At 35.4% G+C, this 23327-nt stretch overlaps 4 protein-coding genes across 6 annotated transcripts; 1 reads left to right on the forward strand and 3 right to left on the reverse strand.

Annotated features, from left to right (window-relative positions):
* Nucleotides 1-6515: 6515 nt before the first annotated feature.
* LOC112519567 (vesicle-associated membrane protein 711-like) lies at nt 6516-9684 on the reverse strand. Its single transcript, XM_025127763.1, has 4 exons — nt 9221-9684; nt 7803-7993; nt 7513-7676; nt 6516-6816 (listed from the first exon to the last, which is right to left on the reverse strand). Exons 1-4 carry the CDS (start codon nt 9435-9437, stop codon nt 6726-6728), a joined length of 663 nt encoding a protein of 220 aa, XP_024983531.1. The 5' UTR covers nt 9438-9684; the 3' UTR covers nt 6516-6725.
* Nucleotides 9685-11315: 1631 nt separating this feature from the next.
* LOC112520272 lies at nt 11316-13477 on the forward strand. Of its 2 annotated transcripts, none has more exons than XM_025128578.1 (5): nt 11316-11717; nt 11818-11905; nt 12512-12611; nt 12746-12834; nt 13098-13477. In XM_025128578.1, exons 1-5 carry the CDS (start codon nt 11465-11467, stop codon nt 13345-13347), a joined length of 780 nt encoding a protein of 259 aa, XP_024984346.1. In that variant the 5' UTR covers nt 11316-11464; the 3' UTR covers nt 13348-13477. The 2 variants fall into 2 exon arrangements, with proteins under 2 accessions (XP_024984346.1, XP_024984345.1); XM_025128577.1 differs by having other exon boundaries at nt 13086-13471.
* A 131-nt stretch (nt 13478-13608) lies between these two features.
* LOC112520507 (nucleotide-sugar uncharacterized transporter 3-like) lies at nt 13609-18269 on the reverse strand. Of its 2 annotated transcripts, none has more exons than XM_025128952.1 (10): nt 17997-18269; nt 16765-16841; nt 15906-16064; nt 15504-15637; nt 15240-15370; nt 14850-14894; nt 14678-14775; nt 14133-14240; nt 13984-14040; nt 13609-13894 (listed from the first exon to the last, which is right to left on the reverse strand). In XM_025128952.1, the coding sequence occupies exons 1-10, from the start codon at nt 18130-18132 to the stop codon at nt 13820-13822; spliced, it is 1020 nt and encodes a 339-aa protein (XP_024984720.1). In that variant the 5' UTR covers nt 18133-18269; the 3' UTR covers nt 13609-13819. The 2 variants fall into 2 exon arrangements, with proteins under 2 accessions (XP_024984720.1, XP_024984721.1); XM_025128953.1 differs by having other exon boundaries at nt 15906-15968; nt 17997-18240.
* Nucleotides 18270-19644: 1375 nt separating this feature from the next.
* LOC112519722 lies at nt 19645-21628 on the reverse strand. The gene is made up of 3 exons (XM_025127961.1): nt 21257-21628; nt 20971-21120; nt 19645-20846 (listed from the first exon to the last, which is right to left on the reverse strand). The coding sequence occupies exons 1-3, from the start codon at nt 21623-21625 to the stop codon at nt 19713-19715; spliced, it is 1653 nt and encodes a 550-aa protein (XP_024983729.1). The 5' UTR covers nt 21626-21628; the 3' UTR covers nt 19645-19712.
* Between the last annotated feature and the right edge of the window lie 1699 nt (nt 21629-23327).

Genomic DNA, 23327 nt, shown 5'->3' on the forward strand with positions numbered 1-23327 from the left:
TATTTCCATTAACATGTATATTATTCAGGTTTTCTGTACTTTCGTGTTTGTATTAATTAACATATTATATTATTAGAAATTTGTTTTTAATTATACTTATTAAAATTTATTTGAATTATATTATGAAATATTTGTGATTGACTATTTATTCAATAAACCTTTTTTAGTCATTTTAAATGTTTATAAGCTAGTCTTTATAAGCTACCAACTACTTATCAGTAATCATATAGTTTGTCAAGCATAACATTAGGGTGTAAACAAGCTTACCCGAGTCGAGTAGTAGGTTATTCGAGCTCGAGATAAACGAGCCTGACTCACAGGCTATAGGATCGAATCGTGGAGCTGCATCAAAGATCACAACTCAAACAAGTAAACTGTTTGATACAGATCTTCATGGRGAGCTGACAGCTATAGAAATGACCGGCGCGGACCAACCAAGCATATTTTTGGGGACATCAACAGCCTTAGCCTTCTATATTGCAACATTGTTGAAGCCCATGCGTGGAGCCATAATTCCCGTTTGACTTGTGTAGCATACATCTCAGATCTATCCTCAGACACTCGCATTGATGACCACCGCCTTGCCGCCATCAAACACCCCTTGAATACCATCCTGCGTGCCTCTATTACACCGGAAAAACACTAGTCCAGCTTCCCTACAATACAAAGATGTCAAATCCACTGGTCTTATAGGTGCCGGTGGCAGTGAAGGCACCATGACCACCGTAGAGCGACGATTACATCAACTCTTACTAGCGGTTCAGGACTTTGATGTGCCGCCAGTCTACCCTCTTGGGATCTCATTGGGAATGGAGTCTGATGGCGATGAAGAGGGCGAAAAGGCTAGTGTATTGATAGAGAATTGTGGCGAAAAGGGATATTCCATCGTTACGATACAATGCAAGTATAGAAGAAGGCCTTCTTCTTGGTTGAAAACCAGAGGTGCTCATTGGTTAGGGTTGATCGGTTTAAAATCATTTAAACAACTCAACCAAATGTTTGTATGTTGAAAACCCCCAACCTAATCCAACACAAAGTGCAACCCGACCCAAACCACACGGGTTGGTCGGGTCCTAACTTTGAATACGTTGTTTTTTTTACTCATAATTTTTTTTATATCATCGATCATTTTCCTTAAATATATCACATTCAACTATTTTTCTTAATTTGCATATATATGTTCACATTTATTAAGCATATATACAAAAAAGTTATATAGAGATGGACATACAATAAAAATATATTTACATGAAGATGGTATGTGATGTATAATTGTCTAATTTATGTTAATAGGGACTTGATAATCATAATTATTTAATAGGGACTTTACTAAGGCATAGTTATCCATACCTATCACTGTAAGTCCATAAATTAGTTGTGATACTATTAAATGAAAGAAGTAAAAGGATATCCAGGGATATCAGGTTGGGTTCAGATAACCATAACCCAAATCTAACCATATCTCTATGGTTTGAAGATTTTACAACTCGATTAGACATCAGATTGTTTCATGTGGGGACTTAGAGGTGCTCAAATACCGACAAACTTGGCCATCCCAAGTCCCAACAAAAAAAAAACTCAATCCGAGGTAACCTAACATATATGATATAAAATTAAGCCAAACCACATCTATCGGATTGGAATTAGATTAAGGTCATTTGAACCCAACCCAATAAACCCGATGCCTTGGAGTTAATATGATTTTAAAGTCCTTAATTAACATAAGCACATTCCACACTGTAGTTAGCTATGTTAAAAATTATAATATAATTTCAACCATAATCCTACTTTCTTATTTACAGAACCTACAACCTTCATTTTTAGTTTGTTAGCCATTACATATATTATCATTTTGATTTTACTTCGTTTTAACATAAAGACTTAGGAGCCGTTTACTAAATACTAACCTTGGTAAGCGTTTACCAGTTCAATTACTTTACTTGGTGAACATAACAAGGACTTGGAATCTTACCCAGTAGGGTGGTAGATAAGAGGGTAGATAAGAATCGAGTATCTTACCCGTTAAGTGCTTACCGGGTTATAAACGCTTACCATCAATCCATTTTGATGGCCGTGAATGTTATCCCATAAGGTAAATTAGAGTGGTGACTATTGTCGGTAAGCGCTTCAAGCGTTTGGTAAACAACCCCTTAGCTAGATTATAAAATGAGTACCAAAGTTTCATCCTAATCAACCCAAATGGCACCGATTTGGGTTGGTTTGTAGTTTTGCTTGAAATAGGTTGAGATTTTTCAAACCGCAAACATTAACTTGGTTGTTCAAATGTCTTAGACCCGGCCAACCCCATCCATATGCATCCTTAATCGAGTTATTTTGCGTTGGGTTAGGTTGAAGGGGTTAATTGGGTTTCTTGAGTACCCCTTTTGCGAACCTGTACCACGACTCACGATGAATCGACTTCGAAAACCAGTCCCATTTGGAAGAGGAAGTCGTCTAAGGTCCACGATTAGTAAATAAATCGAGATATACACAGACAATGCCTTCGAATAACATTTAAGGTACCAACGAACGGCGATCGTAACCTCCTACTTCGAAATATTTACTCCACCAAACCCTAGAAAAATTAGGTTTGTCGACATCGGTAGCGTATTCGCCTGGTCGCTTGATCGTTACACAATCTGCCGACGAAGACGACGAAGGTTGATCCTCGGTCTCCGGAGACGACGACGACGACAAACTGCTGCCTCCGCTGACGATAACGACGGCGTCATCGATGATGCGGCCTGATGACGCGGCCTCGATTATGTTTAGAGATCTCGATAGGTATCCCGCTTATTTATAATAGAGTAAATTACGTTTTTAGTCCCTATAGTTTGTTAAAAATTATAGCTCTTAACCCTGTGGTTTCAAATTATGGTTTTTATTTCTATGGTTTACAATTTATTGTTATTTTCGTCTTTGAGATTAACTCATACGTAGGGGTGTAAAAAATAACCGAAACTGAGCAACCACCCGAACCAAATGGATTTGGGTTAAAGGTTAAACGGTTCGGTTAACTGAATAAGGAACCTTATTCAGTTTGGTTTTTATTTCATTTTTACTAAGGGGTTGTTTGTTTACCTCTTAATAGTTCCATTAAGATGCAACCTCTGAATCATTAAAAGATGAATCTTGTTTGACAAAAAAAAAAAAAGTTTGCCTTTTAATGGTTCCAAAACCCTCTGAATGATTTTGTATCCTTGATATCCCTTAACCATTAAGAGCCCTAATTTCATTGTATACAATTACCAAACAATTATATTTCATTTTGCACTATATCATGAGAGCCTCTTAATCATATGGACCACTTAATCATTCTGCACCAAACCATTCAACAATTGCCAAACAACCCCTAAATCGGTTAAACTAAATAACACATTACACTATTATTACTTTACGTACTTTATTGCTATAAAATGTTTTTTATTTAATGGTAGATAATGTTTGTTTGTTAGATTACATTTTTTTTGCTTGATGTACAACGTGGTATGAAGTAAAATAATGTCATTTTTTACTTCATATAATTTAACTGTTGAGTTTGAATATATGATACGATTATATATTAGAAGCAAAAGACGTATTTAAGAAAATTATTGGAGCAAGTGTCCAATAGAAAAAATAAATCCTTATTTGGTTTAACCAGTTACCAAACTGAATAACCCCAAAGCCGAATAACCCGAAAGCGATTAAACCAAACCTTATTTAATTTTCTCATTAGTTATTTTAAAAAAAGTTGAAAACCATGAAGCCCAACTGAATAACCGAAAAATGATTTAACTGATAAAAACAATAATAATTAGTAAATTATAAAGACATAAAAACAAAAATAAATTGGAAACCAACTTAATCCAATCTTTAGTAAAAAAAATTTTATTTCTTTTACGTACCCAATCTTTAACTCTAATTCAATCTAATCTTTTTTATACTTTATTCATAATCCAACTCTTCCCAAAAATTATTTTATAAAAATTATATAATTAATATTTTACCCCATGTATATATATGTATATATATATATATATGTATCTAGGGGCCTAATCAAATGAGAACTAAATAGTTTGTGGTAACCGTGAGATCCAATGTGAACCACTCATTTAATATAAATAGTTTTCTTTTTAAAATAAATTAAAGGATAATTTTGTAAATTGACAAATTGAAAACCCACCTCCCTTGAAACCCACTCCCTTGAAACCCACCGCCCTAATGTAATAATGTCACCTCCTTCCACCATCTATGGGGAACCAACCCCTCCCCACGGCCACTCACCATCTCAATCAAACCAGCCTTTCCCCCACGGCCACTCACAATCTCCGTCAAACCATCCTCTTCACCTCCAACGCCACCATCACCATCCGTTTTTTTTGTTTTCATCTTGCTACTCCCACCACCGTCTGCCTCCTACTATCCTACCGACATCCACCTACTACTGTCGACAACAGGTGACCCAAAGGTAACCATTTGGTAATGGGGTGAGCAAAACCAACGAATTTTTCTCTTTAGTTTTGGATCTTGAAAAACATGGTGGAGATACAAATCTGATTTCCAACTCCGACGTCCCTTCCCGGCCCCATACCTCGACCCAAACCATCACGGTATGTCAATCTGGCCTCGTCTCTCTCTCTCTCTCTCTCTCTCTCTCTCTCTCTCTCTTCCAACACAGATCTATGAACCTAAAATGGTCTTCTCACCATCTTCAACTATCTTTATCCCTCTTTTTTTCCTCTCTTGTTTAATCAAATCAACATTGATAAAGAACTTCCAGTGACGACAACTGATCAGAAGTTGGACAAGGAAAGCATGTTCTTTCGATGAGCAGGATCTCCGACGAAATATTCGAAGTAGATCTAGAAACATGTGAAGAGATTTTGCGTCGGTTTCTCCAACACCGAACTCTTATATTACAGGATTAATTGATTAGGGTTTAAAAGGTTCTGATTTTTGGGTATCACAATATATATTCATCAACCATATTTGGTATTATAGTTGTATCACAGTAGTATTTATCAACCAGATTTGGTATCACAGTGGTATCACAGTGTGTATTATAGTGTGTTTTTGTTGTTTTATAAAGTGCACCATAATTATTTTGTTKTTAAAGTGTAACATAATGTATCAGGATAGTGTTGTTTTATTAAGTGTATCACATCGTATTTTTTTCGTTAATTTATGAACGGTATCACAGTGTGCATCATTTCTTTCCCGGAATAAGGTTCGTCGGAGAGATGAATAAGGTTCGCCACAGAGATGAGAGTGTAACACAATGTATCAGGATAGTGTTGTTTTATTAAGTGTATCACATCGTATTTTTTCGTTAATTTATGAACGGTATCACAGTGTGCATCATTTCTTTACCGGAATAAGGTTCGCCGGAGAGATGAATAAGGTTCGCCGGAGAGAGGATGGTGGAGAGAGGAGATTTTAAAAATACCTAAAATGCCCTTTAATTGAATTTTTAAGTCAAATTACCAAAATTATCAGTTTCCTAATTTATCCATTGATTCGTGGTTGAGATTGGTTCTCACAGTTACCACAAACAACTCAGTTCTCCCTTGAATGACCCCCTATGTATCTATATATATATATATATATATATATATCTTTTAATTTTATAAAACGATTTTATATTTACATAATTATAAATAAAAAAACTTATGATTGGAGATAAATAAAAACAAACTACAGAAAAATTATATATATGTCAATATTAGGTTCTATTGGTAGAGAATTGAAAAATATAAATTTTAATATTTTTTAATTTTTCTGTGGAAGTATTTTTTTAATCAAATAAATTTTTGTCCTAAAAAATAGACTTAACCAATCATTTTGTTAAGTGATATTTACTTTTAATTCTTTAAACTTAGAGAAATTATAGATAATCTTTTAAAGATTTTAACTTTTAATTTTGATAGAGCATTTTCAACAGATTTCCAAAACCAAAAATCAAAATGTATAAAAATAATTACATTTAACTACAACAGATTCCTTATTTAAGAGATTTTAACATTCATTATACCATCAAAATATTCTAAAAGTTATCATCCCAACACATATTTTAGAAAATTTTATCTATACTATTTTATAAAACCACTTAAACTCCATGAGGTATTACTCTTTTATGCAAAAAGTCTTAAATCTCTTAAGTACAACTAAAACAGCCTAAGATACAACTCCATTAATACATAAAAATCTTTCAAAACAACTCGGATGCAAGGCTCTTTATTTCCCAAGACAATTTGCAATGACTCTATTTGATTTTCTTCTGGTACGGTTCATTAAAAAATAATTTCACAAGGTTTGTTATACAACAATTATTTTCAATCAAGATTTCTTTCAAACTTTAATCTTAAAAAGCAATGTCAAAACATAGATTTTATCAACCAGAATTACAATTACATGACGTTGTCTCGAGGGATATCATGCAACTTTTTCATTACATTTATTCAGATTTTATATCCCGCCGCATTGCGCAAGTACCAACATAAAATAATAACAATTCAATATCATGGATGGAAATAAATAAAAAATTAATTTCAAAGAATTGCCATTACTTTTGAGAGGGTGAGAAATGAAGTAGTTTCATTCAAAGATACAAAGAAAATACAATCTGACATGCCAAAAGAAGCCATGGGAATCAAGGTTTCAAACTACAAACTGATCTTTGATCCAGTTTCAGTTCTAAAGAATGTAACCCAAGTCTCCATTGAAGTCATCTTGTTTACCTTAGGCTAGGCAAGGCATGCAGGAAGTGTAAGCCCATTGCAAGCAAATGCCAACACAATGTACATTACTACCAGCAAAAGCAACAATAGAGCAACCCTGCATTCCGAATCCAACATTAGCTTACAACATACAAAATTCTTGTAGGAAACATCTTAGACTATGTCGAACAAACTAGTTGATAATCTCGTTTTTAGCTTAAAAGAAGTTGTTGGCTATTAAGCTAGCTGGTTAGGGGTTGTTTACTTTTTTTTCTTTTCCTTTTAAGCCTTGTATGAGTTAAGTTGTCTGTCTGGATAAAATTTTCTCCCCGAGGATTGGGAGACCGATAGGTTTGAAGGAAGCAAAGAGAGAGAGGGAGGGAGGGATGGATTGTTTCTAGGTCATTTCTGGTATTAATTTGTTTGAGGTGGCTTAATGGGGAACAAGTGAGGAGTCATGACTTATTCCATATAGCCATTTTGGCTTAATGGCTTAATGATTAAGCCGTAAAAAACATTCAGTGTATGACTGAGCGAATAAGACGCCCAAACCATTAAGCTCATTAAGTTGTAAGTAAACAACCCTTTAGTCATGTTTGGTAAAAAACTAGCGGATAAGCTACATGACAATGTAAATTGACCTAAACAACAAATTTTCAGTAAGCTACTTGAAGTAGCGTTTCAAAAAGTAGCTTATGCTTAACCAAACAAGATGTTTTTCAATAAGTTAGTTTATGGTTGCCAAGTATACAAACAGCGAGTCTAGGATTTCCATTAAAATGTCAAAAGTAGAAGAGTTGATGAGAGAACATACATGAGCTTGACATTTCTCCACCAAATTGTATTCCTGAATCGACGAGATCGCTTTTTGAAGTGAAGCGTATTATTTTGCATAGTGGCAGTTTTGTTGACAAGTAGTTCCAAGCGATCACCCCTCTCTACAACTTTCTCGATGTTCTCTATCATGACGTTGCGCACCTGTTCACGAAACCATAACCAACAATTATCATCTACGACTTAAAATTCCTAACATGCATCCCGTGAGCAAATGTTCGTATCTTTTATTTGTATCATCCAACATCATAGCCAACATCATTCACTGACCTGACTCATTTCGCCTTTTAAACGGTTTAGCCTATCTGCATTAGGGTCAGTTGAGTAATACTCCATCTGTTGGCTCAAAACCCTCGAAAATTCATCGTTCATGCCATAAGCCTGAGCCGATAATACGGCTCGACCATAAGTCCTCACAAATCTCTGATGAATATCTTCAAGAAAGGCAAAAGGAATCCTTCCTGCAAATATGAAATATTATCTACTTTGTTCATATTGGGAAAATCATCAAGAAAAACCAAACAAGTAGACCTTTCAGGATTGCATATGGGTTTCCTCATTAAGCTTCATCTTTTATAGTTTCATTCAGTTCAAAATTCACATTACCAGACCAGAAAATTAGAAGATGGCTTACCAAATTATATGCGATATAAAAACAAAGGGTTGGGTTCAGCGAAAACCACATAAAACTAGAAAACTTAGGAACACCCTGATAACTATTCATCCGTATGGTATGCACATTTACACTGATAACTATTCATCTGTACGGTATGCACATTTACATAAAAATAATTTGTCTAGTATGTACATGTGTATAGAAATAACTTTTCCGGTATGTTGCATAAAGGGTGTAGACTGAACAAGACAAATACAGATAGAACAGAGGTCATTGTTCCACGTTTGGCATGACTTTTAAATGCAACAGAGTGGACAAAGTGGAACAGTCACCTAAAATACCCCTAAAATAAAACTTAATTATCTTCTAACATATCAAACTCGTCTTCATCTTTATATTTCATTCATTCTTTAAATTTTATTTATTATATTTTGTTCTCTTTAAACTTTCATTTTACCGTCCTCAAATATTATTTGTATATATATTCTATATTTTGGTTAATTTATATAACTTATTAAATATTAATAATAAAAAATTAATATAGGAAAGGTATAAAATAAAAATTGTAAATTAACAAACTTCATAGTTTGGTGTCATTTTAATCACCAAACAACTCATTAAGGGTAAATTAGTAATTTTACCAATCATGTGTTGCCAAACACTGAACAACTGTCTTGTCTATGTACCAAACGAACCCAAAATGGCTCGTAAATAGAAACCATAAAACATCCTCAATTACTTTTATACGTATGTATATACCATAGATGAATGGTTACGAGATTTTACTCAGTTTTCCAATTTTTTGTGGCTCCTTAGTCCTAAAAACAACATTAGATTCCCCTACGAAAACCTATTAAATTATGCACATCAAATGGACTTTGAATTTCGAGCTATCCCCTGTTAAATCTTCATTGTTAAAAGTAAATTAGATGTGTAAAAGAAAGATCATTCCAGCTTCATATTGGTGGAATTCAATTTACAGATGCAACATAAACAATTCCATAAGCAATTGCACACCATCAATTTAACAAACAAAACATAAAAGTATAAGAATGCATCAATTTTATCTTACTTCCGGCGACGTCATCGGACATACAGAGAATCGTGAGTCCATCGGTACGCTTAACATGAAAAATACACCGATCTTGCGAATACGAAACATTCGTATCATTATTTCCCGGGATTTTCTCAATAATTTGCCTCGCTATGGTTCCGGCGTTCGTCTGCGTGCCACTGAATTCCGCCAATACTACAGATCCCCTCGCCACCAGCGAATAAAAAATCGTCATTTCTCCCTCAATATCCCTAACCCTCCTCTCAATCTAAGAGGATCAAACGACAATCCAATTAATCGAGAGGAAAATTAGGGATTTTGGGAGGAATTAGATTGTGATGTGATGAATTTGGAGAAGGTAGGAGGGGATCGGAAGTGTACGAAAGCTAGGGCTTCCATCTTGTAAATGTTGATTGTTGCTCGGTTGGGACCCTTTCATGGTCGACATCCTTCTTCGGTTTAACCTGCAGATCTCTAACTGCTCCAATATTATAGACCGTAAAATAAACAAGTATTTAATTATTTGCAAAACCACTAAACATACGTTTAAAAATAGACAGGGGATGTTTGGGAAACAATTCATTGACTTTTTTCGGCGTGACACTGACGATAAGCAATATTGAGTGTTTGGATAAACATCTTATATTAATGTCAAACCGGTAATAAGGAGTTTTCAAAAAAGTTAAACCATTTCACTTATAATAAGATAAGGACTTTTGTAGAAAAACATAATTTGTTTCAAATAAACAATCTCAGTATTAGTCGTCGCAATATCTAGTTTTTATGTGCTTTTTATTAAATTCTTTTCAATCTGTTTTCACTTTAACTTTAGTATAAACTGATTTGTTATACGTTAATGTTTTATATGCTCAAACCACTTATCTAGAGATAAACATATAAAATTATGGTATAATTTGATTTTCAAATAATAATTGAAACTGAACCGTTTAACCAGAAAACCAAATAACATAAAACAATTTTGGTTCAAACGGATTATTCAGTTTCGGAATTTTTTTGACACTCCTGAGTCTGACCCCAATCACCTGAGTTTGTAGACCCACCACTGATTACTGACAACCCCAATCATAGATCATTTTTGATGTTTGTAGATCATTTTTGTGTTTTTAGTGTTAGAATTGGAGATGCTTTTGAAAACACAAAAATGGGGGTGTTTTTATCTCAAATCCCAACTAAAACACTAAAAAAAAAGTAAAGATCAATAAAGTTGTTTCTGTAAATTAAATATTAATATAATACTAAGTTTTTATAAATATATATTATTTTATTATTATTATAATTCTAAAAATGTTTTTGAGTGTTCAATGAACCTACCATTTTTAATGTTTTTAATATTTAACTTTTGGTGACCAGGTTGAAGATAGTCCAAGAAAATTTAAGGGGCTGTTTGTTTACCTCTTAATAGTTTCATTAAGAGGTAGTCTCTGAATTGCTAAGAGGTAAATTTTGTTTGACAAAAAAAAGTCTGTCTCTTAATGGTTCTAAAACATTTTGAATGATTTTGTATCATGGACCTCCCTTTACCATTCAACGCCCTAATTCTATTGCAAACAATTACTGAACAATTATATTTCATTTTACACTATAAGATGAGAGCCTCTTAATCATTCTGATCACTTAATCATTCTGTACCAAACCATTTAGCAACTGTCAAACAACCCATAAGATAAACCGACTTATCTAATTATAATGCACTGAATTAAATTTTCAATTATTTTTGCTTAATGGGTCATAAATGAATAAAAATGATGTGATGAATAAGATTTATAATAATTGAAATATTTTTTAATTTTCAAATTAAAAAAATTCATGAAAAATTTAATTGTGAGTTTATTTATCGTTTATCGTGACGATAAATAAATGTTCTCTTTTTTTTAAAAAGTGGTTACAAACTTATAAATTGTGGTCGAAATTAGGTAATTTCTTTTTCCAGAACTATAATTCTTAAACACAAGGCAATTCTTCTTCTATGAGATGCATCTTATGCATGAAAAGTTGTACTTTGTACTGGATTTGGAATATGGCTCCCAAACGCCTATGCCTGGTTCTTACCTTTACAAAAAAACTTGAGAGAGATTTCTATCTTCTTCCCAAAATCGAAAATCAAAACCCTAATGCTCCTCTCCCGCAAAGAATTTCCCCTTTTAAGTCCACTTTTTTGATGGGATTTTGAAGTTAATTCATTATAATCCACATAAATTTCTCTCAATTGAGTGAATTTCCCATCAAATCATCGTTTAAAAGATGCAGATCTTTGCGGAAGAGGTGACGGAGGTGGATTTTGAGGATTTTGGGTCCAAACGCAATGACGAATTTGGAGATGAAGTAAATGGATCATCATGTTGTTCTTCCCGGTCGTCATCGTCTTCTTCAAGCCCGTGCCATTTTTCTCCATGGATGCTCGATGGAAGCCTCAGTTCGAGAACCTTTTCGTATGAACTGCTTGCCGTGGAACCCATCAGACTCATTGTTCAGAAATTAGATGGATCTTCGTTTGGTATTCTTCTTCATTCTTGATCAATTTTTTGTTGATTTTAAAAACTTCGATTATAATTAGTAGGAATTGGATGAATTTTTGGGTGATTTTTGTGATTCAGATATCATTGTTACGAAGAAAGCAACGGTTGGAGATCTGAAGAAGGCTGTTGAAGATGAATTCAGTCAGTTGTCTGAACAGGTTTCATGGTATGCCCAATTATCCTCTCTTAAATGGTCATTAAGGGCCTGTGTAGTTGGTTTTTCATTAATCTGTGTGGAGTAATCTATCTCTAGAGATTGAGAAGGTTTTTTTTGAGACCGTTTTTTCATAGATAGAAGCAGCTTGTTTTTTACTAGGAGGGGTAGGTTTGGAAAAAACTTGGTTTTTCGCAAAAAGTTCATTCGTAAAGGCTTATTGAATAAGCCACTTTCTATGCCTTTACGTCACCACCAAACAATCATGTATCGCTGACCGAATAAGCTGTCAGTCCTATAAAGCTCATTAAACTGCTAATGAACATGCCCTAATTCATTTATGTTGCCAATGGATTGTGGATCTGTTGGAGTCCCACGTGGATCATATCTCTTCTTGTTGAAACCTCATTTCTCTCCCTAAGGGAGCTCCTTTTTGAAGAGTAAACCTTGGGCTCTACATATTCTCACACGGTCTCAAAATTAAGGTCTACCACCCTGGGACAATCTGTACTCATCTAGACTCTAGCCCCTCTCAACATTCTGGGACAACATGATGTTTCTTTTCCTTGTTATATCATCCTAGTAATTGCTTTACTCTGAGTTCGTTTATGTTCGTAGGTCACATTTATGGGCGCAGTTCTGCTTATGTTTTAAGGATCAGAAGCTCCTTGATGATCAAGAATCTATCGAACGTTATGGTATCCAGGACGATGATCAGGTATGCATTCGTATTTCTAGAGAAACCGAAATATATGCATTACTGATAAAGGTGAAGTTTACATACATCTTATCTTTTTAAGACCTTATTTCATATGTGATTTACTGGATTTGTTTGGTTTTATTTCCTTTCAGCTTCGGTTTATCCGACACACATCCATAGGCTATAATCTTGGAAGACAAAGATCAGAAAAGCAAGATTCTGAGTATGGAGAACCTCACAAGTAAGCTCTCTAACCAAAGGGTCACTGCCTAGTGGTACCCGGGTTCCCAATGGTACCCGGGTTCCCAGTGGCACCCGGGTTCAAACCTCACCAAGGTGAGAAGAATGTGTTTGAGTATACTCTGTATATAAATATTATATACCTTAAAAAAAGTAAGCTCTCTATGTTTTTGCATTACTATCTCGTTCCGCTCCAAATCATATCGGGTTTCGCTTTCAAAACTGATTGAAAATGGACTTAACTCGAGCCAGTGGTCTCAATAGGTCATCGAGCAAATCCTTTACGTATGATGGCACACAAAAGAACGGCGGGAACAAGAAAAAAGGAGGTGTTGCTATCAAGTATCGTTCTAGATGGTTTCACGTTGTGAGATGGTACTTCTCGTACCACAATCTTGATTGCCCCGATGTGCATTATCGAGCGTTGACTACTTCGAGTAGATCAAACTCGACCTGTGGTTCTCCAGATGTTTTCGAAGATATGAAAATAACTAGTTACCACGACAAGTTGTAGAAACAAAGAGTCTTGGTAACTATTAAGATGTGTCAACAGACAGACAACAAAAGTTTCATTTGGTTAAGGGCTTGTTGTAAACCGAGGTCGGGATATGTAACTTGACAACCATGATAAATTACTAACGAAGATGTCGTTACCAAATTTCCGTCTTCTTTTAATATTTGATCGACACTCTCGACTTTTTGTTACCAATCAGGTAAAGACACGTCATCACTCCATCAAGAAAAAAAGATGAATTAAATAAATTTTGTATTCATAATCTCATAATTTCTAAAGTAGTTTACGATGAGACAACAAATACAATGGTTTATAAATAATTTCAACAACACAATGATAAAAACGAAAAAAATTGCTCAACCTCGAAAAATCAACTTTTTGTTCTCGTGACGAACCATGAACCAAATCGTACGTAATCTTGCGAGCTGAGTCATTTATTGTGAAATTTAGCTGTGGAAGAATCTCGAGCACGTCATATTCCTGCTAGTTTACAGTAGGCATATAAACCCGAACCAACGAACCCAAGAAGTTGTCCAATAACGTTCAACTGTGAAGATAAACGTTTTAAACACACAGATATGAAAAGGGAGCGAGAAAAATTCAGTTTATACCATACACACACACACACGCACTCACGAGATCGAAAGGGAGGCCACCAAATACCATCCAACCAAATGCAATCGTGAAAAGATCCTACAGATGTATGAGCAAGCAACAAAAATGAACGAACGGCTAAGCAAACCATCAAAATCCGTTTGAAAACGAATATGGATCAGTAAACAAACCTTCAAATTACCACAGATCGTCTGTGTGACTGCGGAATTGAGAGTCGTGTTCAGGAAGATTGAGTAATTTAAGAAAAACGCAAGCACACAGGATAGAAGCAATACAATCTGCCCGTTAAAATTCAAACGTAAAATCAATATGGAAACTAATTCAAGTAGAAGCTTTACATGAAGACTAGAACCAGCATAAACGAACGATTTTTCTAATGAGATATGTGGAATCCTGTCATATTACTTTTCAAAAGAGCCCTTGAGAAAAGGAAAGGTCTCCAATATTATATTGAAGTAGAAAGGTCCAAATCTAGCTGACGTGGACTCTTAGCACGCACCCTCCAAAAAAGGCTAGACGGACACAAATGTCCTATAGTGTCTAGTCCCGGACACATATGTTCCAGAGGTAGACCTTGCTCTGATACCATGTAAGATATACGGGACCCCATCAAATTACCCTCAATAAGAGCTCTTTAAGAGAGAGAGAGAGAGAGAGAAGGGGGGGGGGGTCCAACAATAAAAATTCAAAAAGCGTGTCAGTGTTTAAAGTTTACCACAAATCCTGGAGAAAACAAATATGGAAAGTTGATCGTCTTCTTCAAGTCGCCCCATATGAACGTCCAAACTAGCAAGACTGGTCCACATATGATTCCTACATAAGAAGCGTTTAGAACTCTTAAGACATTAAGTTCCACAAAAAGCACGAGTCCGGATGTTATAACTCACCATTGCACCACATGAGGCCGAAGCTGTTGAGACCACTTGTTTTTCCTGAAAAGATAAATGTACATCGTGATGAGTAAGACTAAGGGGTCGTTTACCAACACAAATTGGGTAAGTGCTAACCAGGTAATACTCAATTGTGTAGCATGGGTAAGGGGTTCAGTTTGGGTAAGCGCTGACTGAAAATGGCTGTTTACCAAGTGTTTTGTAGTGAGTGCTTACCAACAACAACAATCTAGGTAAGCACTGTCTGACTCGGTCAGTTACATGCTGACTCGGTCAGTCAAACGTGTAGGTAAACAACATCATCTCTTACCCAGTAAAAGACAACGAGCACCAAGTAAACAGACATAAGCCACTCAAAATTGTTTTGAAGATAAGAAGCAAGAGTACCGATACGAGCTATAGTTGCAAGATATATAGCTGTAGTGATATTCGATACGAAAACAACGGCATAGCTGTATGAGTCAAAAGACAAGTCCCGAGATCCCGCAACGAAAGCACCAAATACGATCAAGGCTACACTGATAAAAACCTTGAGATTCTAAAGTTACGTGTATGGATTACATTTGCAAAAACTATGTAACGTAAAGAGATGATGCTATTAAATGCTTATTAACTCCCACGATGCATAGAAAACGACCAAAATAAAGATACCTTCCGATTATGGAACGGGTATACTTCTGACCCACCAAAATAAACTCGACAAACATCGTAAATACAACGGTTGTCCTCCTAAGAGTGGTGTACATGGGTACATTTACTCCTCGAACAGACTCCATAGCAGCTAGCTTTCAGGAAGAAACGGAGTAGTCAGTGGGATGCTCATTAGCATTAGCACAAATTAACGTACTCCCTCTATTCTAAAATGATCATTTAAATTTTAGTTTGTTCCAAAATAAGTGTCTACTTCCAAAAGTTGTGCTTACTTTCCAAAACTAAAAACTAAAAAAATGTATTAATTACACATTTCTAAAACCGTGTGCCTTTTTAGACAGTTGTTTTGGGACGGTGGAAGTAACTAAAAGAAGCACGCTCGACATTACACAGAACACATACCATGTAAAGTAAATAGGTGAGAGCCAAAGGTGAAGTGCGAATGACCGTCTTCAATGGCACAAACTTTGTGGAGTTATCGGTGAGAGGCAATATGTCAGAACTGAAAGTGATAAATTTCCAAGAGCGCAATGCATAAAGAAAACAACATGAGCATATCATCTGCAAAAGATACATATCATGGAAGAAATATATTAAATCCAAGTATGCATAGGTCAAGTATTTATATGCTCGATATGTATCCTTGTGTGTCAACAAGTTCTATGGCATTTGCTAAAAGGTCTTTGGCATAGCAGTATCAGGACTCCCAGTAGATTCCAACCTCTCAGGAGGTCAAAGGTTCAAGGTTCATCAAAGCTATCACATGCATTTTTGTAATGATATATAAGCGGCTTCAATTGAAGTCTACATTTGTGGTCAAATTTGATGGATGGAGCAGGGGAAGATATTTCTTTTTGGGTAACCGTGGTATCTGAACCTGGCTACGTGCACCGACTAATCCCAAGGGCAACCATGAATGGCCTAGAGTCATCGCAGGTGAACCTCCATGACCACAAGGGTTTTGCCAGCGCCTGGATTCGAACCAGGGAAGATGAGATTTCCATTACATCCCACTGAGCCTTTACGATTGTGTCACAACCCAAGTGGTTGGAGCCTCAATCTTTACTTCCAAGGATATGATATCTGATCGGAGTTCTTGGAGACGCAGTACTAGGATAGCATATCAAGGGTGGCGATCAAATAAAGTAACTTGAAATGAAATCAATATTTAATAGTTTACACATGAAGCAAATTTGCCGCAAAAACTTGAAATTGAAATAAGTATGTACTGACTAACATACATTAGTAGGTGTTTATGTACCTGAAAGAGTGTGATGACATTTGCACAAGGGAAGCTATAGGACGAAAGAGCTGCTTTGTTGAACAAGACCAACATCACTGCAAAATGGAAGCTAAAAATAGTCAGAAAATAGGGCCAATAAAGCCCAACTCGAACCTAAAATCTCTCCCTTTTGGGTTTTCATTGTGTTTTATGAAGTAAAAAGAGCTATATTGTCTTTTAAGTATATAATATTTATGTACGGCAAAACTCACACACACTCCTCCTCTTTGGCCTGAACGACTGAACCCGTGGAGGAGCCTGAGGCTGTTTGGTTGGTCTTCCATCAAGTCCTGTATGCCTGGATTAATCTGTTTGTATAGATTGGAAATGTTTTTGTTTGGAAGGGTTTTTTCATAGATGGAAGAAGCTTGTTTTTTAATTGGGAGAGGAAGGTTTAAAAAAAAACTTGGCTTTCTACATAAAGCTCTCCTCTAGAAGCTTACTTAATAAACCACTTTCTATATCATTAAGGCAGTACCAAACAGTCATGTATAACTAAGTGAATAAGCCAAGTCCCATTAAGCTCATTATGCTGCTAACAAACAAACTCCCAGATCTACCAGTAACCTGAATACAGCTGGACCAATGACCCTTTGGTCAATCTTTCATTTTTTTCAACATATAATTCTTTCTTTTTCTTTTCTGTTTAAGACACCGAAGGCCTCACCTGCAGAGACTTAATCCTGGGTGAGAACATCTTCCTATCAATTAAAACACTATTTGGGCAAAAGGTTGATTACCCGGCAACCTCGTCCAGCCCCAGACGTAGCCTGCCTCCTAGGGACCACATGTGATGAGGCATTTCAGAGCCGATTTAGTGGCTGAAGCCAGCAGACGGTTCAACAAAACACTATTCACCGGCCATGCTACAAGAATGAGGGATTTAAACCAAACCCACCCAACTATGGCTATGAGGTTTCTATCTTTGGTTCCATACGAAATTACAACAACCAAATAACACATGTTATGGTATTCCTAAGATGTTGATCAAATTAATACACCTACTTCCCCCAAAAGCCTCACACCCTTCTCTCAAATCCACTACTTTTATCATTAGAAAGGAAAATTTATTACATACATACTGAACAGATTTTCAATTTGTTCATCGATTTCAAACATCCACCATCGTAATTGAATTTCTATTTTTATCCTACGTCAAAATTTGCATAAATCCAGACCGATTAAGAGGGATATGGCAAATAGACGAATACCAGCGCAGGCCATGTAGGAGACGGCGGCGTAAACGCCGCGAGGGGTCATGGAAGATCCTTTGTCTTCGCCGGAGCCGCCTCTTTGAGGAGAAGGAGGATTCGTTCCGATTAAACTCTTACGCTCGCTTGACGACATACTTGTTTTATATCAAATCAATGATCTGAAAACCTTCTTCTTTGTTGAGAATTTTGGTTCTGGGGAGAAATCGCCGGCGGTTGTTGGGGTGACTGTCGCAGAAAAGTAACACTGCGTTTTCCGTCGTCTTGTCGTTCTCTTTGTTTCCTACCTTATACGCAAAATATAAATTGATAATTAAATAAGATTAATAAATTTTATTAAACTAGCTGTGTACCTTTGCAATGCGGTGGAACCATGAATTTTAATGATTTTGAAGTTTTATTAGTTTTATAAGATAAGATTTAACAATGATATATGTTACACTTGGTCATTACATATAACAATTTGAATAACTAAGAGTTATGGTTCCAATTACAGACTATCGATGAAAAAAATTGTATAACAGTTTAAAATCCAATATATTTAAAATCCAACATATTTAAACGACTCTACAAATGTGTTCGATTTACACCAAGAGCAAAGAACCAAGAAACTTGATTTTTAAGATAAACACTCAAAACCAATAAAGAAAACTACAAATTTGACAGATCATAAGACATGAAAAAACAAAAAAAGATGAGTTTTAGAATGAAATTTCAACTGCTTACATTCTTTTTGTCCAGAAACTTAGATTAAGGTTGAATTAATACATGTATATATATATATTTCAAAAAAACCCAAGAACATATTATACAGTGCAATTTGSACAGCCTAACCCCAAAATATATAGTATATATATAAATAATTAACTATAAAAGTATAAATCGTAAATATTAAAAATATTTTTTTTCACAATATATATAACATATAATAATATAATTAAGCCAAAAACTATTCAATATTGGACTCATTTCGAAAGTATTAACGAGACGATTATAATGATGTAACTTGTTAAAATAAAAATGTATTTTTTAAACATGTTTTAATTGATATACGATTATGTATATTAATTTGATAAATGTTTAAAATGAAATATTTAAAAGTAAAAGACGTAAAATAAATTAATTAACTAATTATAGGAGTATAAATTATAAATTTAAAATTATAATTTTAAGGAAAATGAGAGGGTGAGTGTATGTGAGGGGATGAGTGTACGTGAGTGAGGAGAGGAGGGGGTGAAAAGTGATATAAATGATATTTTGGTCATTTAGTATTTTAAAACTTTTAAGACTTTTGTTAAATTTGATTTATAAGATAATATAGATAATCTACAATTTGTGTTTAAATATAAGAACAAAATATTGTGTGAGAAAGAAAGTTATGATGAAAAACCCAAGACGAGATTTAAATCCATGATCACTTTTAATTTCATGCTCACACATAAATTGTGCTTCAAAAAAGAATTGATTTGATGTATGTCGATGTAACTCATTAATGTTGGCATTCAATTATAATTGATCTAAAGACAAAAATCTCTTCTTACACATACATAAAATTAAATGTTTTGATTTGAAATTATCTTATTTGTTTTTGGAAACTCAAACCTTATTTAATGATGTAATAAATTAGAATTCATGAATTTATTTTATATATATACAAGTATATACAAATACAAGTCCACCCCTCAAAGGCGGTCGAAAACCGCCTTGAAGCGGTGGCTACACCGTATTGCAAAAATTAAATTCAATCTGCAAACGGTGGTGCAACGAGTAGTAAGGAACGGCTTGTTTTTGCTCCTCCATTTCAAGCTCTTTAAGTGGTATGGCTGCTAAAAACCTCTTGATAAATTCTTTGCAACACTCTTTTCCTTTGCATATAACCTGATCGTTCCGGCTTTCGGTTAAACACGAGCCATGGTCAAACCTCAAGATATACGCTTGCTTGCACCCTTCGGCTAGCCGTTCACCCAACGTGTCGATAATGTAGTAGCCGTCTTCGTCTGTTTTCAACACGAAGAAATGGTCGTTCCAACTCACGATGTAAACCCCTGGGCTTCGACTAATCTCATGATCCCATATGTCGTCAAACGACATGACTCCGCTCAGGGACTCGAATTTCTCCGGGCTGAAAAAGCCGACAAATGATTTTTCTCGGGAAACGGATAATGGACGGATCCCAGCACGTAACACGGTCTCGAGGTCGAAATGTTTGTCGGGGAATTCGTCCACGTGGCTCCCTTTTTCACATAGGTTCCTCCACTCGGAGGAACCGTCAATAATGAGAGTGTCGAATTGTTGAACCGTTGGCATGATGGTCGAGTCATGTGACCCGAGCCAATGGGCGATAACCGTCACCAAGGTGGTGCAAGCGCTCGGTCCAGCAGCTTTATCGCTGCATTGATCGAATGAAGCAAAGAATGTCTGTGTATCGAGCTTCGATTCTCCATCTCGACTGACAAATTCTCTTGCTTCCCACGTAATCTGCAACGAATTACGAATTAAATTCTTGTACTCCGAACCAGAGGCGATTGAGTTGCCGGAAAATGTGGCTGGTCGGGAATCCTCGACTTTCGTTTTCACCGGTCTACGGTTCAATCGCCGCCTCTTCCAATCAAAGAACCCAGCCTTTTTGTCCATGTCCGGCGGAATGGCAACCGAAGATGAGGACTGAGTCACAGCTCGTGAGTCAGATGTACCATCTGAGTCAAATGTCACCGAGTTATCCGAGTCGGACAAACTCACCTCCTCCATACTCAATTTCTTGTTGCCTCTTACATCTTCTTTCACACCCTCTGACTGAGTCGCCTGAACGAGTTCGCCGGAATCTCTTATTTCCACAAAACTCAGCAAAACCTGTAGTCGAGAAGAGATGTCATATCAGATGGGCATTTTCCAAATCCTCCTAATTACAAATCCCCCTCAAAAACATTACATCAAACCAAACCGTTCCTTGGGGTTTCTGATCTAAAAAACTTACCGAGATTGTGGCCGGTGTCGTCAATCCGGCCACCTCGAGATCAACCGGAAGCTTCTTCTCGATCATCAGAGAGCCTACGTTCGAAGCAAATTCAGCCAAATTCAGTGACGCTTTTCCAATCACAGCCATTTTACCTTTGTTGTATTCTCCCTGTACCAAATTAACCCATCATTGAGTTAGATATCAAATTATTCTGCAAATCGGACACACACACACACACACACACACACATATATATATATATATATATATATATATATGTATATGTATAAGAAATGAAACTTACATAGGTGAATTTGAAGGTAATGATCCATGGAACAAACTTGTGTTGATCAAATTCATAAGCATTTGATGGACCAGCTGAAAACCAACAGATGTTCTCCAAATCTTCATCTTCTTCCCAAACAATAACCTCCCCTTTTCTGATAATCCTCTCCTTGCACCGCTGCTCTCCCGACCGCCGCCGGTGAAATCCCACCACCGCCAACCCATGTTTCCGTTCCCCTTTCCACCTCAATTCCATTCCCATAACCTTCTCTCCACCTCCACCGCCATGTTCGAATCCTTCTAGCTTTATCCGCTCCACTTTCACCCGAAACTTTCTGGATTCCGTCGCAGGCGGCGGCTGATGCTGCCATGGTGACCACTTTTTCATCTTTACAACCATTCGAATTCGGGATGTTTTTTCAAAATCTGGAAATTGTGTTGAAAATTGGGAAGAATTAGGGGTGGTTTATAGAGGGTTTGATGACGGCGTTGCAGGGATGCAAACACGGAAAGTCACCGAGTTTTTTGGACTTTGGACGCGGCGTGGGGGAAAACATTGTTGAAGGTTTCTGTTTGGATTATTTACTGTAAAGCCCCCTAAAGTTTAGATCAGTTTATAAACTTAACAACTTTCTTTGGAATGTTTACAATTAACCCCCTTTCTATGTTAATTGAAACCGGTTATTGAACCTTTTCAACTATCGTATTTTAATCTTTTAAAATTAATCATTATTTTTATAAAAAGAAAATCATTGTACTTCAAATTTATGGTTATTATTATAATTGTTTTTATTTTATGATTATTTCTTTAAAATATATAATATCAGATTTTTGATATTTAAAAGAATATATATTATAATTCAGAAACTTAATCATTTTGAAAACTCAATTTTTTATAAGATCCGTGAGAAATTCTACCTTAAATTTTTGTTTCATATTATTTTTTTCATCGAATTATAGTACGTAATGTATTGATTAACATATATTTGTTTCATATATATTCGGTTCATAGTGTAGAACTTTTTAGGTGTGTTTTTTTTCACAAGCACTCTAAAAAGATTCACATTGTGAACCGAATACATGTAAAACAAACACATTGTGATATAAATATATGTTAATCACTACATTAACTTTTAGCCATAGATTAAAGAAATCATATGAAATAATACATGATTTATTGATTTTTAGAGATCTCATTATTTATAAAAGTATTAAAAGAAATTACTATCTATTCTTATTATTTGTGCTATCCAAAAAATACCTTGGGTTTTTCAAGTTCCAAAATTGTTTTCCAAAAACTTGGAATATTGGTGTAGCATTTTTATAAAGAGGATCAATATTGATTTGTTCAAAGTCAAAGGTTTTAGTTGCATAATGTTGTAAACGTCAGGGGCTTTATTAAAATTTTGGTCACGTGCGAGGAGAGAGAAGCTCTTGTTTGGGAATTGGGAGTAATGGATTGCGTGAGAAAAGCTGAAGTTCTGGAAGTGCTTTCGTAATTCAAATGATAAAATTTACAGAAACCATCCCTCAACTTTTTATAAACTTGCATTTTTTTATCATTTAGCTAAATGTTTTATCTCTAATGTTCCTAAAAATGAAAATCATTTTATTTTAATAAAGCGTAATTCATGGGATAGTTTGAGAATAAAAGCGATCAACAGTTCAATTTTTTTTTCATATTTCTTATTTTAACTCATATTCTCACACGATCCACTGTCTGAATATATAATATGAGATTAAAAAAAGCATCTATAATTTGTTTGATGCATGATGACATGATTGTGGTTAGATTATTGAAAGAATAAATGGTTGGAAGGACTAGAATTGAAAATAAATTTTAGTTAAGGGACTGTCTGAAGTAAAGAATTCGTCAAAAGATAGAATTTGCATATTGAGAAATAGTTGAGGGACGATTCTTGTAGTTTGAGTGTATTAGGTGGTGAACTTTGAAGAAAAGTAAAGATAGGAAACACGCCTTTAATCCCTGCACACGTGTATTCTGACAGCTCAATTAACACGTGCACCAAACATTTCCCCCCAAAATTCCTTTTTTTGGGGCTACAAAACGACAATTAAAAATTCTTTTG

Source organism: Cynara cardunculus, assembly GCF_001531365.2.
Source record: "Cynara cardunculus var. scolymus isolate 2C chromosome LG 10, CcrdV1, whole genome shotgun sequence".
Taxonomy (NCBI): Eukaryota; Viridiplantae; Streptophyta; class Magnoliopsida; order Asterales; family Asteraceae; genus Cynara; species Cynara cardunculus.

What these genes read in the sequence shown, in the direction of transcription:
- LOC112520507 (XM_025128952.1), bottom strand. Translation starts at nt 18,132, where the DNA reads ATGTCGTCAAGCGAGCGTAAGAGTTTAATCGGAACGAATCCTCCTTCT. An exon ending in TCACCTATTTACTTTACATG is followed by an intron (nt 15,638 to 15,905) that starts GTATGTGTTCTG and finishes TCTTCCTGAAAG; the next exon opens with CTAGCTGCTATGGAGTCTGT. An exon ending in TGCAACTATAGCTCGTATCG is followed by an intron (nt 14,895 to 15,239) that starts GTACTCTTGCTT and finishes TTATCTTTTCAG; the next exon opens with GAAAAACAAGTGGTCTCAAC.
- LOC112519567 (XM_025127763.1), bottom strand. Translation starts at nt 9,437, where the DNA reads ATGACGATTTTTTATTCGCTGGTGGCGAGGGGATCTGTAGTATTGGCG. An exon ending in GTCCGATGACGTCGCCGGAA is followed by an intron (nt 7,994 to 9,220) that starts GTAAGATAAAAT and finishes TCATATTTGCAG; the next exon opens with GAAGGATTCCTTTTGCCTTT. An exon ending in TAAAAGGCGAAATGAGTCAG is followed by an intron (nt 7,677 to 7,802) that starts GTCAGTGAATGA and finishes TTTCGTGAACAG; the next exon opens with GTGCGCAACGTCATGATAGA.
- LOC112520272 (XM_025128577.1), top strand. Translation starts at nt 11,465, where the DNA reads ATGCAGATCTTTGCGGAAGAGGTGACGGAGGTGGATTTTGAGGATTTT. An exon ending in TTGTCTGAACAGGTTTCATG is followed by an intron (nt 11,906 to 12,511) that starts GTATGCCCAATT and finishes TTATGTTCGTAG; the next exon opens with GTCACATTTATGGGCGCAGT. An exon ending in GTATCCAGGACGATGATCAG is followed by an intron (nt 12,612 to 12,745) that starts GTATGCATTCGT and finishes ATTTCCTTTCAG; the next exon opens with CTTCGGTTTATCCGACACAC.
- LOC112519722 (XM_025127961.1), bottom strand. Translation starts at nt 21,625, where the DNA reads ATGAAAAAGTGGTCACCATGGCAGCATCAGCCGCCGCCTGCGACGGAA. An exon ending in TTACCTTCAAATTCACCTAT is followed by an intron (nt 21,121 to 21,256) that starts GTAAGTTTCATT and finishes AATTTGGTACAG; the next exon opens with GGAGAATACAACAAAGGTAA. An exon ending in CGACACCGGCCACAATCTCG is followed by an intron (nt 20,847 to 20,970) that starts GTAAGTTTTTTA and finishes TCTCGACTACAG; the next exon opens with GTTTTGCTGAGTTTTGTGGA.